The sequence below is a fragment of the Lissotriton vulgaris genome, chromosome 2_1 (genome assembly GCF_964263255.1).
Source record: "Lissotriton vulgaris chromosome 2_1, aLisVul1.2, whole genome shotgun sequence".
NCBI classification, from domain to species: Eukaryota; Metazoa; Chordata; class Amphibia; order Caudata; family Salamandridae; genus Lissotriton; species Lissotriton vulgaris.
In genome coordinates, this window is record NC_141687.1 from 304,916,616 (window position 1) to 304,934,922 (window position 18,307).

The 18,307-nt window shown below is 41.3% G+C and overlaps 1 protein-coding gene across 1 annotated transcript in view; it reads right to left on the minus strand.

Annotated features, from left to right (window-relative positions):
• VPS53 (VPS53 subunit of GARP complex) overlaps positions 1–18,307 on the minus strand; it is a 947,455-nt gene that overhangs the window by 836,001 nt on the left and 93,147 nt on the right. The window contains exon 3 of the mRNA XM_086954994.1: positions 1,015–1,064. Coding sequence (XP_086811120.1) covers positions 1,015–1,064 — 50 coding nt within the window. The remainder of the gene's footprint in view (positions 1–1,014; positions 1,065–18,307) is intronic.

Genomic DNA, 18,307 nt, shown 5'->3' on the forward strand with positions numbered 1-18,307 from the left:
TGTGGTATGTGCCCATATCCTAAGCCAAAGGCAAGGACTCCAGACACACCCTGCAGTCTCTGTATGCATGGCATGGCCATCATCCACACCAATCTATCCTTTAACAAACTCTATACATACATTTTCCATTGGAGGTCTTGACTTTCTTAGAGACGTTAAGACTGTTATATTTTTCTAATATCTTGGCCATCTCATGTACTAACATTCAACATTTCTCTGTTTACCATGATAAGCTGCAGAGTCTGCAGACTATACATGGTAGTTACCACCTATGCCATTTTGTCTTCCAACAACCCTGATTCAATTTGGGTAACACTGTGAAAAGGAAAGTGTGCAACCAGCAAATGCCGGGTCTGCGGCACCCATGCAGTGGCAGAGATGATGGGGCAGCTAACAGCAGTCTAAGTCAGGCAGTTTCATTGCATGCCATGGTATTGAATACTTGGTAAGTGAATTGGGTGCTCATCAAATTTAATTTGCTTTGACTCATTTGTAAACTAAGGCACAGAATTACCCCAAACCAAGCAAAGAAAATTCCTTAGCATCACCCCTAGCTCCATGCCACATTTTGTGCAATTCCACCCATCTTTTTCTTTTGCTGTGAAGAAGAGCAAAACGTTCTACTGTATTTCCAATGGAAACGTTTGGCCCATCCATATTACTTTGGCCCTTTCGCCAATCACCAAGAGATAAGGAACAAGAAAAAGCCAAAAGTGGTTTTATGGATGCATACATTGGTGACTAATGGGGACTCTTGAACTTAACGAATGGGAAGAAACACAGTAGAAGTGTCCAAAAGTCAGTTAAAGCAGACATCTCTTATGGTCTACATGCAGGACGTCTGTGTTCAACAGCTGGTATCATCCTATGCTTTAGGTTTCAAGTATCCAAAGAGGAAAAAGCAGCTACTGGTAGGCGATGCAGGAGTTTAACTCTGGAGAATATAGCATTTTCTTTTAAATCTTTCTTTCTGTTGTATTTTGTGCATAAAATGAAAACAATTGAAAAGCTTACCTTATTTTCAATCTAATTTTGTTCACAACGTCGTCGATGTTTGCCAAAGACTGAAAGCAAACAAAGAAGACCGGTTATTGAACATATTTCACTGCAATGGTGCTGGTCTTTTTTTTTTATTCACTCAACTTAAAATTCCTGGAGATTTCAGACTTCAGATGGCAAAAGTGAACATTATTTTGCAGTGTATTTGCTTATTTATTTTTACTTACCTATAAAAAAGTGCCCTGGTGCTAGAAGGACACATACCAACGACGAGTAAAACTAAAACTACAGGAACAGTCAGATTTTCAGATGTTTTTAAACAATCCAAATTTAGCCTTGTCACCAGGTAAGGATAGCCACGGTATTCATTAATAGAGCTACAAGGGACTAAGAGGTGGAGTTTGGCAGAATGGAGGGCCCAACTAGGGAGGTATGCTCTCTACCTTTTATTCAGGTCGGTTGGTCCAGTTTGAGATGAGGCTTTATGTGCATAACACAAGATACTTTTAGCGAGAGCGCTTTTTGATGGCAGTCAAGTGTACTTCCCGAAGATGATGAGAAATGTGGGATCTGGCCAGGAGATGGAGTATAAGTCTAGCTGCTAGGTTTTGGGTCACTTGAAGGCAGTGGATCAAATAGTGAAAAATGCCTAGATATGAGGCACCAGAGTAATTGAAACAAGAAATAATTTGCCCATAGATGACTGACTTCCGTACTTAAGATGGCAGTCACATAAAATCAAATTGTTATCTTTCCAAAGGTAGAAAAGCAACTTGCCATTACTTCTGTAATTTGTTTGGGCATGGAGACATTTGTATCGAATGTGTTTCTTACATCCTTAGCTAACGTATGGAAGAAGGTGCAGGACCTAGGTCCGCGTGCCACCAATCCGATGAGCAGGTAGTGGAATGCTAGCCAAACTTATGAAGTTCTGACTTAAAGCTATTCAGTTTTAGACAGTTGGACTACATACATCCAAGAGTCAATGTGGCAGTACGATTCTCAACGATTGAGACAATAATTTGTGTATTGTCTGCATCTGAAAGAATTTCTGGGCCGAAGGGTCGGACAATGTTTGTGAGCGGGCAGACATGATTCTTAAAATGTGTGGGGCTCAGGTGGGAGCACATGTGATAATTTAGATAGCGGTGAACAATAAGTAGATCGTAGGGCAGCTTGGAAGCTAAAAACTGAAACGATGCAAACCAGTTTAAAGCTTCAAGGCAGATGTTGAAGTCAAACACTCACATAAGCAAAAGAATGGGAATCAGTATTGAAGGCCGCAGGGAGATCAATCAGGGCAGCAGTCATACTGATCCAAAATAATACAAAGCTCATTTGTAGCGGTCAGAAGTGGTTACTCAGTATTGGAAGAAGTTTGGAAATCGGATTGAGATGGATCAAGAAGAGAACTCTATTTAAGAAAGTTGTTCATTCCCCACTTACTCCGCCAGTTTGATAGCGAGAGGAAGAATTGAAATAGGACAATACTTAGCAAAGTACAGTGGGTCGGCAGACATTTATTTTAAGAGAGAATGCACCAGTATTTACTTATAGCAAGCAGGGACAGTGCCTTTCAGCAAAAATGTATTTCCCAAAGGCTGTTAAATGGCAACATCTGTCAGTAGAATAAAGAGGGTGCTGGGGGTAGAGAGATATCCAGATTTAATATCAGCGCGTACTTTGAAAGCCTGCCTTCAGAGTTTTAGAGCTGAATTTGGCTAAGAAGAACCCATTAGATGTAGTAGACACTATAATAATAAATCTAGCGAGTTAGAGGGTTTGGGGGTCAAAATTGAGTTTAAAGGAGTTGCTCCAATTAGAAAAATGCTCAGCGAGTGCAGTATAAAGTTCTTTGGAAGGACAAATTGCTTTAGGATGTACAAATTATTTAATAATGGCAAACAGTTGCCTGGAGGAGGTGTTAGCCCATCCAATGCTTTCAAAAGAGTAAGAGAGAAGTGTGTCTTAAGAGGTGCTGGTAGCATTTGTTACCAGATTTATACACTACCCTATCAAGATCAGAATAAGAATGTCTCCAAACACACTCTGGTACCTTATACTGGCATTTTTTAATTCTAAGCTAATTTGTGTACCAAGGTGTGGTAGGAGACTTACGCTGGGTCCAATGCGTGTTAATTGGCGCAACAGTGTAAAAGTCATGCAGGGTCTAATTATTAACATTTTCTACAGCACTTTCAGTCATGGATGCGAGATCAATTAACATTAAATGTATGATTGAGTTTGATGGGCAAGATTTTTGCCCAAGAACGGGAGTCATACATACTGGAAATGGTACTGGAATGACATTTACCAGGGAGGAGGGGCCAATAAAGTTGAACCATTAAATCGCCCATGACAGAGGAAAAAGAACATTAACAAGTGTGTCTACTAAATTAAAACAATCGAGTCATGTAAGTGGCCGGTCAAGTGAGTTGACGCTGAACCCAATTGTGCAAGACGGAGCAATTCTATGTCCTGTAACAGCGTTACTGAGTCATGGTCATAGAGCTTTCCAGGATGAAGGTTTAAGTCCTCTATAATGGAGAAGTTTAAAAACATAGAATGTGTAGAGCAAGGGTGTGAGAAATGTAGTTGCTGAAACAAACCTGTGGACCCAGAGGGCTGGAGAGAAGTGTCCATAAGAAGATAGGTTTGGCAATAAGGTTAAAGATCATGCTTACGAGTCATTACAAAGTAAGGAATGCCAGATGGTGCAATGAGAAGGGGAACCAGAAACAATGGAATGGCCACCTCCTTGTTTCAAGGTGGCAGCGCAGATGTTGGATAGATCATCCAGGTGGTAGAGTGAAGGGTAAATCAGGGACAGAACTGGGGTGTGGCCATGTCTCGGTCATGAATAGAACATACAGAAAGTGGACAGTCCTTTACATCAAGATGGTACCTGGACAAGCAGCAAAAGTTCCTCTAGAAACAATACAAACTCTGAGAAAGGCCAGGACATTGCAAAAATGTATATCCTGCACAGAACCTTCAAAACAGCAATCACACTATAAAACATCAAGCTTCTTAACAACTCTAGCGGCTGGCACTGCAAGACAAATATTCACATCTTTTTATACAGGTCCTTCGAAAGGACTATCATATACAAATTCTGTGATGATCCCTGGAAACCAATACAAGATATATCTAGTAACAATATTTTGATTACAGTTGCCCTACTAAAACTAGGATTAAAGCTCACTCACTTATCTCTGCCAAAAAAATAAAACAAATGCTGAATATATATTGTGGTGAAGCTGTAGTAATGCCATCATCCTGGAAAGAGTGAGAAGAAAAACCGGTCACACGATCTCCCTATCAATATCACAGATTGTACAACATGGGGCAACTTAAAAAGCCGCATTTTGTAGGATATGTGGCACAGCTGTAATAACATTGTTAGTGATGGGCAACATATTGAAGAGATCACGTATTCAAAAAGATGTTGTCTCATTTGAAATGAGGTCTATTGTGGGGAGGCCAAACAAATAGGACTCAGGGAAAACGGATATTGGTTCAGAAAAATTTAAAAGATGGAATGCAGGCAATAGGCAAAACAAAAATATTGTAAAATGTATCGATTTCTAACTAACAAATCCCAGAGCAGATCATTTACCAACTTTCTAATCTCTTCTCACTTATTAAACTATAATGTATAGTATCCTTAACACCTCAGGGTGTAACAACTCAGGTTGTTTCTCAGGTCATGTAATATCTTTATTGAGATTCTAAAATATCTTATGGCAACAGCAACTGGTATATTTTTATATATAAAAAATAGTAGAGAGTTTTTAGCTTTAGCCCTACCGCCGCCTTATTTTATCTGTCCCACGTCATTTCTTTGTTCTTTTAATGGTGCATGTCACACTTAGCAGGTCTTTAACATCTTCTGTTACATAACATGCATTGCTATTAAAACTTCAGTACAAATAATTTAACAAAAATATCAATTGTGATGTCACTAAAATCTTTAAACTTTTGAGGAAAACATAAATAGAAATCTTAGCACTGCTAAGAATGCAAACATTATTTTTGTTGCCATTCTAAACTATATAAATAATAAGAATACATAATCATATAGCACACACCCGTGAAAGCACTGAGCCAGCCAAAGATTCACCTATGCTCTGCAGCTTTTGTGTTAGGCTATAATTTTGTCTTAAGCACATAAATCAAACAAAGAGTCTCTTGGAGATAGAGAGATGAGAACAGGAACAAGACAATAAAACAGCTAAACTCATTCTGCAGGTGGAAGGCAGAATTAAAAAATACTTATTTATTTGAATGCATTAATACATATTATCCCATTGTACAAGATGTACATTTTTTCAAAAATATACCAAAAAGTGGATATTGAATATAATACAGTTGTTCAGTTTACTATTGTAGCTTCTTGACTTTAAGCAAAGCAACATTTACTAAGTAAAGTAAATATGGTTCAGCAAAATAAGAGAAACATCCTTTATAAAAATAGTTATGCAAATGCATGTCAACTTAACCAGACTTTCTCCATATTTAACATTTTTTATAATTCAATATCACCCAGCCTATCCTTTGACATACATCTTTACCAAAAATGCAGTAAGTCCCAACATTAGTCTTTCACATCATTCCAATTAATATACAGCAATATTTAAAAATATTCCAAAGCAGTGACATGCATTGTAACACAGCAAATATAGATGTTTGTACAAGGAATTAAGTGCATAAAATAGTGCCATTAACTGTTTTGGAATAAAACATGCTCTGACAAGCGAGAACATGATATCAAATTTGTTATTATTTCAATTAATTATGATGGGTCTCCTGTAACAAAAATGGTTTCTTAATTCACTCAATATACAACAGGTAGCAATCTGCTATTGTACTATGTACTCTCTTGGGGTTCTGGTCACATTGATAAACCACTTAAACTTGAATCTCGGGTAATTAAATTGGCATAAGTATGGTTTATTCTATCACCACAATTCTCAACGCAATTTACCAGATTGATTAAATCAATAGCAGAGGAAGGCAGTATTGTATTTTTACGAAACTAAGGCAATAGATCTCTTATTAGCTGTAAGATAATTCTAAAGGGTAAATGCCAATACGGAAAAGGAGCGACCACCTACCATTGACTTTTTATATCTAGGGATCACCAATGTGTGGTCCAGTGTCAGGCATAAAAGCCTACTTGGCTTGTATCGACAGATGCTTACAAAGAAAACAAGGAGACCCAGGAGAGTAGCTATCAAGAACGTTCCATATGCAGTGGCACCGGGCCTTGGAATTGAAAGGGTGCACGTCAATTACGTCAGTATTTTACTACATAAACATGGAGGAAGGGGAGCAGCTTTTATTTGCTGACATTAGGACCATAGTTATATTACTGAAGTGACAGACTCTGAAGGGCCCTACAAATAATACAGAGCTTCTTTAAAGAAAAACAAAAAAAACTCACTTTTGTGTAGAACAGCCATGGAAAGATCTAAGGAGGGAGCATGCTTAAACCTTTTGTGATTAGCGACTAACCATGCTTGCACCATTTCTGTAAAGTTACAGGTAGGCCACAATAGATTCTATTGCAATAGCCCATTACAACCCCATAAACGCAGAGAACAATATATTGACACTGTGTGGAAACAATTACATTTAAATTTCTACAGCAAGCACACTAAGCTATCATAACAGTTGTGTGGCAGTAACTGTGTTGAATTCTATGGATTTGGTCAGGAAGTTGTTAGGATGCAAAGACTCAATGATCACTCCATTTCTCATACATCCCTATTCAGTGCGAGAACCTGGGAATACAAATATGTATAGGTTTAGGTAGATGCTCCGCAGGACCATGTAAAGTGACTGCACTTCTGCTGTTACATTCATTGCAGCAACAAGGCGATGGATGGAATACTTGAATCTCACACACTGATAATTACAGGAGGTGCATCCCAATCCATAGTTATTTTGCACACCATGCCACCTCAGTTTGGACCCAGCCATATGCAAATCTTTCTTAACCTTGCTCCAACAGAAACAGTCCAGCTGAGCACCAACCAACAGGACATGTCCTCCCTGAACGGGACCTCAAGGAACCAAAGACCAGGCGAGTTCTGCCCCAGAACTCACTTATTGAGTCTGTAACTCCTCCATTGACTGTATTTTGGCTATGCTGTGTTGCACCTTATCTTTGAACACTGGCTTGTGAAATTGGGGTTTAATACCATGCCTGATCCACCCACCTGTTGGGGTGTATTTGAGGTCTACGAATTTTGGTTTCCTCACACCAAAACATTTGGCAGAAGAGAATGTTTTAGAGATTGGGTGGGTTTTTATCGAATCTTTTTTGCCCTATTCCAAGTCGGGCTTCACCGCATCCACCACCACCACTACATCCACCACCCCATCCACCACCACCACCGTATCCACCACCACCACCGTATCCACCACCACCACCGCATCCACCACCACCACCGCATCCACCACCACCACCGCATCCACCATCACCACATCCACCACCACATCCACCACCACCACATCCACCATCAACTCCACATCCACCACCACATCCACCACCACATCCACCATCACATCCACCATCACATCCACCACCACCACCACCGCATCCACCACCACCACATCCACCACCACATCCACCACCACCACATCCACCATCACCACCACATCCACCGCCACCAAATCCACCACACCCACCACCACTACATCCATCACCACACCCACAACCACTACATCCATCACCACACCCACAACCACTACATCCATCACCCCATCCACCACCACCACCACCGCATCCACCACCACATCCACCACCACCACCACCACATCCACCACCACCACCACATCCACCACCACATCCACCACCACATCCACCACCACATCCACCACCACATCCACCACCACATCAACCACCACATCCACCACCACATCCACCGCCACATCCACCGCCACATCCACCGCCACATCCACCACCACATCCACAAAAATAAAAGCCATTGTTATTTGTAATATCAATACATCTAAGTCACGTAAATACAACACACATTGCATTACAAATGCTATAGGTGTCACATTTGCGAAAGTTAAAACTATTGACATTGTAACTGACAAAGCTATTAATTTTGCTATTTTCAAAACCAACACATAAATAAAAAAGTGTCATTTACAATAACAATCGCTCAAACTTTCCTAATGCGAGACCTATTGCATTTCCAATGCTTGTTGTAGAATAGTATTGTCTTTGTTAACAAAGACTTCTGCTGGAAGATTCCATCAATAATTATTATGCATGTGACGTATTTAACCTTTGAACTGAAGCAGTATATATTTAGCTACGTGCTCATGTACCACGGGAAGCTTTAGGTCACAGCTGAACAGTGATTTCTATTCTTACCCCTCGATCGAGAAAATAAACTCTGTGCTTTGCTGCTAAAATGAAAGCTGTGTTCTTTTCTTCCTTTCATCCCTAGAACAAGCAGATGAAGAGGTGTTGACAACAACTACTGATTCAGAAAGTGAAGCTCTAGATGCAGGGACAGGAGGATAAGTTTGACAGGAAGTTCAGATGTAAGAAGTAAACTTTGAAACTGGTGAAGTTGAAGCTGGTGAAAGTGAATTTGACGATCCTGGCTAAAGTGACAGTAGCCTATTTCAATTTGAGAATAGGAGTAAAAGAACTGATGTAAAGTTACAAGCAGCAGAAAGAAATAGTGTCTGATCCTGCCCAAGAACATTCCAGCTGACTATTCAACTTCACAAACTCCCCAGGGGAAGAAAACAGTTCACAGCAACAATCCCCATCGCTGACCCAATTCAGGAAGGATCTCAAACCTGGCTCTTTGATTGAACCCCAGCGGCTCAGATGGATCAGCAGCCCTCTCTCCCCCCACCTCCATCCCCCTTCCCTAATCTCTCTGCGCCTTGAGACCCTCACTGGTGAGTAGCTGCGCTTTACAAACCCTGATTAATTCATTGATTGACAGCCAGTTGAGTTGCTGATCCAGGTCAAAACACAAGTTTGACTTTGAGTGAAGAAGACTCAGCAGCAGTAGCAAGTGAAGATACATGAGGCCCTAAGGCAGTGAAGAGAACTTGCAAGAACAAACACTGGGAGAATGAAAGATCACAGTCAATCAATCAAAGAAGAACCAAAAATAATTAAAATTGATTCAGAGAAAAGTGATAGTGAATTGCCTGTTGCCAAAAGAGCAACCTGAAAGAGAATCCCAAACTCAAAGTCCTTCTCACCTGAATGAGCCTATCTTACATCCATGTCTGAAGAAGAGTCAGGTGAGGCAGACTACAATCAATAAATGGTTGCCAATTCCTCTTCGAGGAAGAGCCTCCTTGAATTTTGCAGACCCTAATGGTTATGCAATTTGGAAACAAAGTTTTTTTTACCTTGCAAGAAAGTATCCAGATGGAGAAATCAGAGTCTTGACTTTGAATTGAGCAACAAAGCGCTAAAAAACTGTTTGAAGTCTGATTTTTGTTTTTGATTATAGTTTCAAAAATCAAAAGAATGAAAGATTTTATTGTTTTTAAACATATGTATTTCTTGAAGATGATTTTTGAGTTCTGAATGTTTTACATTTTTGTTTTTTATCTCAATAGAAATGGCTAATAGGAGATACCGTAAAACGTTTGGCATAGTTTCATTACTAGTGATACCAATAGTCCTAACTGGTCTAATGTTGAACCTCATTTCTACGGCTGGATGTGTTTCCATACAGGTTGAACTGACTACAGTACATAATAAACTTGATCATAATATACTGATACCTAGGGAAAGATTTGTTAGTTGTTTTAAGGATGATATCTACCGAGACCTGTTGGGTGAATATTGGGTAAATATGTAGATATAATGGAAATTAAGAATGGTCTAGTCTGTAATTTTCTTCTCTCTTCTGCAGGTGAGGGTGCAACATGTCTTCAGTGATTTATTTCCTACGGCCTTTCCTGTATTTTTTTATTAGGCTATGTAATAAGCAGGAGTTTCTATTGCCATACTTATGTGATTGCAATGCTTCATTGGAGGTTCTTCCGGCTTCTGAAGGTGTTTACACAAACTAACCTTAGAACTAAACAAACTAAAAATTAGTATGAATGTAGTTTAAGTAAACAAGAGCATGAATTTACTAAAAAATATAATGAAAGGAAAGGAAAATCAGACAACAGATAAAGGATGAGGAGGAATTTAGGTCTTCAAATTTGCATCCAAATCTGAGAATGGAGCATGAGAGAAAGGGTAAATTGTGCATGGAGCTTTGTGAACCCACAGGAGCCAGTTCAATAGAGTTTCAGGAAAACGGTGAGTGTGAAAGGAGTTATGTTGTCTGTGGTGATTTCCTGATCTGTTGGTGAAGAAGCTAATCTTAGAGGAATTCAGTATGTCTGTGGTAATACTGTCTATTTCAATCTACCATGCAATTGGGTGGGTCCTTGATATCTGGCTTTAGTATTTCATGTGAATGAAATGAGTGAAGCTGTTGATTTGAAGAGTGAAAAATATTTTTGGTCAGATAGTGCTAGAGTCGACATATCAGTAGCTAGGATTCCATCTCTTGGTGAGACTATGAATGATATGAAAATTAGAAGATTACCTACGCTTGTGGATCGGCTCACTTCTAGCACTGCTGGCGCACTAACACAAGTCAACACATAGTTAATTGCTATGCATACGATAATTATGCAATACCGTTTAGCGCTACATATCTTTTTCAAAAAGGAACACAGTGTTTGCAAGGTTTTGAAATTGAGAGTCTGTATCTTCATCCTAAATAACAGCAGAAGTATTAATTCCTAGGTTTCAAATATAACTAGCATTTCTTATGAAGTCTAAGTTTTAGAAGAGTATGGCTTGTGGGAAGCAGTAGGTACCTGGATTAGTGAGATTGGAAAAGGCTTTATTAAAGTTCATGAGTTGATTTGTGGCTTGGGCTGGCGTATGTTTAGGACTTTACTAACTCCTGTCATTATTATGCTGATTTCAGTAATTGTTCTGTTTCTCTTGTTCAAATTTTCTAACTTAATATTTCAAAATTATTGGTGTAAAGAGAAAAAGAGCTTGTCTAAGAAGAAGTGGGATGAATCTGAACTGAAGATTTCAAGGATCGGGCGTATAATCATTTGAAGCTGTTGGAGGAATCTAATCTCAAAAAGGAGAAAGTGATGCAGACTGTATTATAGCCAATTGTGGGTTTTCGTGTTTATAGAATAATTAGGGGGGCCTTGTAGAACTTTTTGTGCACTGTTATAATGAGTGCATTATTAACAATGTGCAGAATATCGACTACAATTGACTTCACATTTATCTCAGGTTATTGGTTTTTTAAAATGTTTCTATGACCCATTAAAGTGCCTTTTCTTGGTTTATGCTAACTACACCTCAGTTAGGCCTCAACATCATCTTGTTCAAAATTGATTTCTCACCCGTGCATTCACTATTTATTATTTCTTCTGTACGCAGTCAAGCAAAGGTATGTTTGTTTATTTCCATATGACACAGTTCTCAAAGAAGAGTTTCTAACACAGGCTTAGTATTGTATTTATCTCAAGGTTTATCCCGCTTGCTCATTGTATTGCATTTATTCACAATAGTTCACAGTTGTTTTGTAACTATTTTGGTCTAACATCTCCAGATGACATTAGCATACAGTGGTCAGAATCAATATTCATGTAGTGGGATACTGCTTTGGCTGCAAGCAGTATAACCTTTATGACTTCTGTGCTCCGATCTGCTGATTTATTTGCTCACACCATGATTAATCTGCAGTTTTCCTTATATCCTATGGGAAGATTTCCTAAATAACCCTCAAATTTGGTGGTGAGCTAGAACCTCTACATGATTTTTCCGATGCTACTTAGGCATGCTGTGCGATTCCTTATTGATTTTGCTTCTATTTTGCCCTAATGCTAAGTGCTTTCATGGCAATGATTTTATGCAACTGCATTTTACAATCCCTGTATTTTACCTCTTTAGAATTTCTGTAATAACTCATTCGAAATGTCTAATTCCACCCTAGAACTCACTTATTGTTTGCCCTTCCTTTATTGACTCCATTTTTGATATGCTATGTTGCACCTTATCTTAGGACACACTGACTCTTAAAATTGTGGTTTAACACTTTGCCCGATCGACCCGCCCGTAGGTATGTTATCAAGGTGTCTCTCAGAGTGTAAGATTATAGAGGTTCCTCGCAGCCACAGTATTTTATTAGCGTTTTTTTAAATATGCAAATGTATAATGACAGATGGAAATTATTTCTGAAATTTGAAAGTTTAATAATGGTGTTTAGAGTCATAATCAATGAATTAATAATGATGCTGCTTTTGAAACAAGTTTACTGAGTCATTTAGAACTGTAATTAATACTGTGAAGTAGTTGCACCACATTTTAATATCAGACGCCATTTGTTTCAATATGTTAGCTATTTTGGGTGCTCTGTTCATCTAACTCTTCTTCATGCCCTCTCCAATCAATGGCCTGCTACAAGCCTTCTCTCCTCTCGTTTCCACAGAGTATCCAGTGAATTACTTAAATGATTAAAAACGGAACTATTGTGTTAGGAAGTGTGTACTGAGAATGAAGCTTCCATCTTGTACCCAAAGTATCATATTCAAGGTCTTCTGCTAGAAGTTCAGCTGAAGACATGTTGTTGTTAATTCTATGAGCCATTGTTTGAGAAATGTTTCATTTCGGCTGATCATATCCGGAGTGCAGCTGCTGAGAGAATAGGAGGAAGATTTCTCTTACCTTTAGAAATGGGTTGGTTTTAAAGTTAAAACATTAAGTTGCTGTTTCTGATTTGCCACTGTGACCCTACCCTTGATCATACCATGCTGAACGTGCAGAATATATTGATAACATATGTGATTTGTGTATAAAAGTTCTTGGGCTGTAGTATTGGGGGGGAGGGGCTGTTCATTTAAATTTTTTCATGGGTGTTTCCAAGATGCATTTTGGTGCTGCTGGGTGATTTCTATTTTTCTCCTGGGACTACATCCATTGTATGTTTCTTATGAGGATGCCATCAGTTCTCTTTATGAATTTCACTCTTAGGGTTTGTCTAAATTTGATCAATTAGGGCTAATTTCTGTAATTGAGCCATCATGGCACTTTCATGCAATACTCTCTGTACAGCATTTACTGAGATTGTCTGTAATAAATATAGATTTTTCTTATTTTTGATCTAGAACGCAATAATTAGTGTTTCCTTATTTACTCAGCTTTATGCTACTGAAATGTATGTTCTTTTCATGAGCAGTATAGTCTTTAACTGCTAGATCTATTGGAGATTCTGGAGCCGACTTAATGTTTAAGAAATGGGGTGTTCAAAATACTAAAGTTCTGATGATTATTGGGGTTCGACTCCCTCAGTATATTAACCTTAGATTACAAAACACCAACAGCTTTATCTGTCTACTGTTTCTGGAGTTTCGAGGTGAGGGTTCAGGTATCGACAAATAACTCCTGCAAATAATAGTTTCTATGGCAGGGCTGGCTCATACCACTCTGAATCTGGATAAGCCTAACTTATCATAGGGAACAGTGAGCAACACCTCTCTGTTCTCCTTTTCTCTAAAGTGGGTGTGACACGTATTAACCCTGTGGGGATAAGCTACCCCTCAAATTGATAAGTTGGGGTGCCGCTCGCAGCGGTTGTTTTGCTCACTTTGGACGTGTCTACAACGAGGGTTTGAGGAAGCTGTGGGACTTCAACTACCAAGTGCCCAGAGACCACTACCACCTGGGCTCCTCCCCTAACTGCCCACAGCCTATATTTTCGCTCACGCCCCGTGTTCTGCGGGACGCGCGCCGGGCGAGGCTGGAGTAAGCTATGCTGGGCCACCCCCCTTAAAGTCGGAGTTCGGAAAAAGATAGTAAGTCCACTCATTTGTGCCTGTTTTCTATACTTACTGCCTCTCTAATTAATCTGACATGGCTGGTCGCTTAGGAAGGGGGAAGAAGGCTGTACCGGGAGGTTCTGTGGTCGGAACACTTGACCAATTTATCGTAAGAGCAACGTCGGTACGAGCTCGCGAAATCGATATGACAGAGCGCCGCCTTTCTTTAGATCCGTCCTTCTCTAAACGGTCCTCTTTATGAAATATTGTGCTGTCCTTTACCCCGGAGTGACGCGCATAAATACAAATATCACTGACGACTTAGTAACCATAAGTCGGAACAGTGGAGTAACAAACCCAGATATGATGAATAACATGGCTGATGGGTTTCCCAGCGTGCAGACCCAAAGTAACACCAATACAGCGATCGGGTTGTGTGGAGGGGTATCTGCCAGCGCATCGACGATGGCTGCATCTGGGGTTGCACCACCTCCATCAGGTCACATATCTGGAGCAATCCTAAAAAAGAAGCATGGGGGGGGCTGCTAAAAGGGGAAAATACCAAAAGGCGGCCAAAGTTAAGAACAGTGGTACTTTAGCATCTGCTGTACAAACCACTGCTGAATATTACACACCGAGACTTAACACTTCACCTATAAATTCGTCTGTTGGTACCTCTGCTGCACTGGATGAGGAGTTCTGGCTAAAAGTTGGCGGTATCTTAGCGTCTTCCATCAAGCCCATCATGGATAGATTAATCCAAATATGAAGAAAGATTAAAGAAACTCGAGCAACTGACTATCTAATCTCGAGTCTAACAAGAAGAAACACACAACAGTGATTCAAGATAAACACTTGCCGCGAAACGATACAAGGAATACCTTGGCCCCAAATTCTACATCTCAAATATCAGCATCTGATCTCACGGAAGGTATCCCGCGGGTCAGCGCTGGAGCTGGTCTAGGCCCAAAGAATGATATAGCTCCTCAAGAGCACATGGACATACCAAAGGGAAATAGTGCAGTTAATCATATGGAGGGAGGGGGCACTACTAAAACTTTGCAAGGGGGAGGGAAGGGACCCAGTGAAAATGATGACCATGGGGGCTTGTTACCGAAAATTGACTTGCCACCAGAATGTATTCCCTACGTTGTTGTCCTGGTAGGGATTCCCGAACTAGGGAGGAGTAGTGTGGAATTGTTTACCGAACTGAAGAACAAAACCACCCATTGGCTTAATGCCAATAGACCCCTTCCCCCACAAATGCACAGTAAAATTCTGTTCGTACGCAGAGTCAGTTGGGTGGGTAGGAGTAGGAAAAAAACACTAGGATATTGCATTATTATTCATTTTAAAGACACACAAGTAGTGCAACATATCTGTGACAGGTGGCCCTATATGTCAAGATCTAGAATTCAGCCACTTGACCTCACTTACTTTTATAGCCCCCAAACACGTAGGGTAAACTATGCCTTTAATGGAAGTACTCTGGAAGGGAACCCTGAAGTTAATCACGCCAGAAATAGGCTTGAAACTGATGGTTATGGTTCGAAATGTGGTATTCCCACCAGCAATAGGTACAGCGCACTTGATATGGTGGATTGACTTATCCCAAATATTGTCACCCCGCAGAGTGTCCTGTTAATGGATAGGGAAGAAGAGGACACTAGACAATATTGTGAAAAGAAATTCATCAACGAGGATTCGGGGGGGTTGGTAATTTGTCCTGCTCAGCGTTTAGACGGTGTTACGGAAAAAATGATTTATCCTAATGCTGCTATAGAAAACAACCAACATATGTTGAACGAGGGTGATTTCCCTCACGAGTCGTATATAACCCTGAAAACAACAGCAAGGGAAGAGTCCCTGGAAAACAATCGACAGGCCAAAGAACACAGCCTGTACCCATTGACACGGTATAGTAAAGCTAGGAGCCCACTAGGAGATGTTGCCACCCAAACAGTTGTCAGTACAAACATCAATAAACCAGAGATGGACAATACCCTTAAGCTGATGTCTTGGATCATCGCTGGGCTGTCCGCTAGAATGAGGGACCCTGACTGCTTATTTTTTAATGCAGGATTTTTCTATCATCTGCCTGCAGGAATGTTGGGCAATGGAGGCCGTACATATTAATGGCTACCGCACTTTCCACACTCCTGCTAGCCGGTCGACAAGGGGAAGGAATAAAGGTCGGTTATGTAGCTATGTATCAAATCTTTTGAATGATCTGGTATTGAAACTCGAAATTGGATCTGAATACTATCAGATACTGCAAATAACTGACGCGCGTAACCAGAAAACAGTTCTACTAAACTTCTAAAACAACATTCTTAAAATGGTAATAAGTAAGATATTAGAAGACTTATGCCTAACACGTAGGAACATTGAAGAAAAACAGTCTGGGGACATATGTGTCATATGGGTGGGCGATTTTAACTGTTTTCTATGCCCACATAGCCACTTGGGCATTTGTGGTTTGGGTATAGATAGAGATGAACCCAGAGTACACTTCTCCCACACGATCTTGGGCAATTACCTCAATGATTTGATCTTCTAATTAGACATGGGCTTCGCAAATGAATTATGCTCTCCTCCGGTTCCTTTTGAGCCAACATTCATTGGGAGGGGATGCAAATCAGTAATTGATGAGGAGCTTCGTGCGCATACGAGATGGCCGCGTGAGCACAGGGCTCCCGAGACCCTCGCCGCCTTCCGCATATATCCTGAACGATATCCTGATTATGAAGACGGGTTATTGGAGATGAAGCTAAGCTGATAGATTAGCTGCTTTCAAAAATTGATTTGGACTTCGGGAACCGCTACTACGACAACCTGAACTTTTGAGGCCCACCCCATGACGACGCCTGGGGCTCGAGTCGTTGAGACGCCCAGGCAGTAGTTGAACAACAACGGCCCGCGGGGCTCTGCTCATTGCCTTGGAGTTAACTTTCGGTTTCGCTTTTGGGTCTTGGCCTTGTCCTATCCCAAGATCGATCTGGTTACCCGAGGTCTAGCCGAACTCTGTGAACCCACCGTGTGCCAACGGTCGCGAGTGTCTGTGTGCTGAGCTACAGCTGCTGGCGCCTGTTTTTGAAGACTTTTCACCAGGTCTCACAGGCCCCTCGGGGGCACATTGCCTAACATGGCGGGCAGGCCCGACAACGAGAAGCGGAAAACTAAGACGCCTCTTCGGGGGGAAACTATTCAAACGAACGTCATGAATCGATATACCCATCCTAAGGGGTCCCCCGGTGGTACAAATAGGACTCTGGAGGAGGCGGGGGAGACCCGGCTGCGTCGATCGAGTTGACTCTACAGGATGTCATGGGCGCCATTGCTGGTATTAAGACCTCTATTGGCCAGCCATATGAGGCTCTCGCCCTTAAGCTCGACACCGTAGCCATTATGGAGAAGTGTGGCTCACTGGTTAGAGGAGGCAGACCTGAAAGCAGAGGTCAGCCCGGGACCAGGGTTCAATTCCCGGCTCGGCGGGGTCTTGAGTCCTAAAATGTCCATGGACTCGACAATTCTCGCTCCGGTGCCTACTTGATTCACGGGCTCACACTCTGCGACTCTGGGCAATAGCTTGCTTAATCTCCACAATGGCCCCTCGCAGTGGGATGCCTGGCTTTCATCTTGCGGATACCCTGCCGGGGTTATCTCACAGGGGAATACCAGGACGGGTTCCCTAAGCAAGCGCTTAGAAACCGCTCGGTGATTTGCGCTATATAAATTCCTGTACATTTACATTTACATTTACATTGACGTCAGTTTGATTAGAGCGGACTTATCGAAGACTAATGAGAAGGTCAAATCCTTAGTTCTAAAGACCTCCAGCCTCACGACCGATGTGTCCGACTTACAGACGGAGGTCGGCAATCTGCGATCCTCCAATGATCTCATGGCTCGTCGACTTTAGGATTTTGAAAATAGGGCCAGACGCAATAATGTACGTATTATTGGGGTCCCTGAAAAATCGGAAAATCCCGCTACAGATCTCCTTGTGGAGGACCTCATCCTAAATCACCTCGCCCCCAAAGGCCTAAGTAAATTATTTGCCGTGGAGCGTGCGCACCGAGTACCGGGTGGGAAGCCGAAGCCAGGTGCCCCTCCGAGGCCGATTATCGCCAGAATTTTCAACTTCAGAGACGCTATCCTGCAGGCATCGCGGGTGGGCAGTCCCGTGAAGTTTGAAAACACAAAGGTGAGCTTCTACCCAGACTTTACCCATTTCGTTCAGAGGCAAAGAATGGGGTTTCAGGGGGTGAAGCGACAGTTGAGAGACATGGACTTGAAATATGCGATGTATTTCCAACCAGGCTCCGTGTCGAATATGAGGACCGGACGTTTTTCTTTGATCGTCCCGAGAGCGTGAGTGACTGGCTGGATACATTACCAACGCGGAGCGATCGAACGGAACACTCGGGTGGAGCAGAGGGTGGCGTGCCGGAGCAAGAAT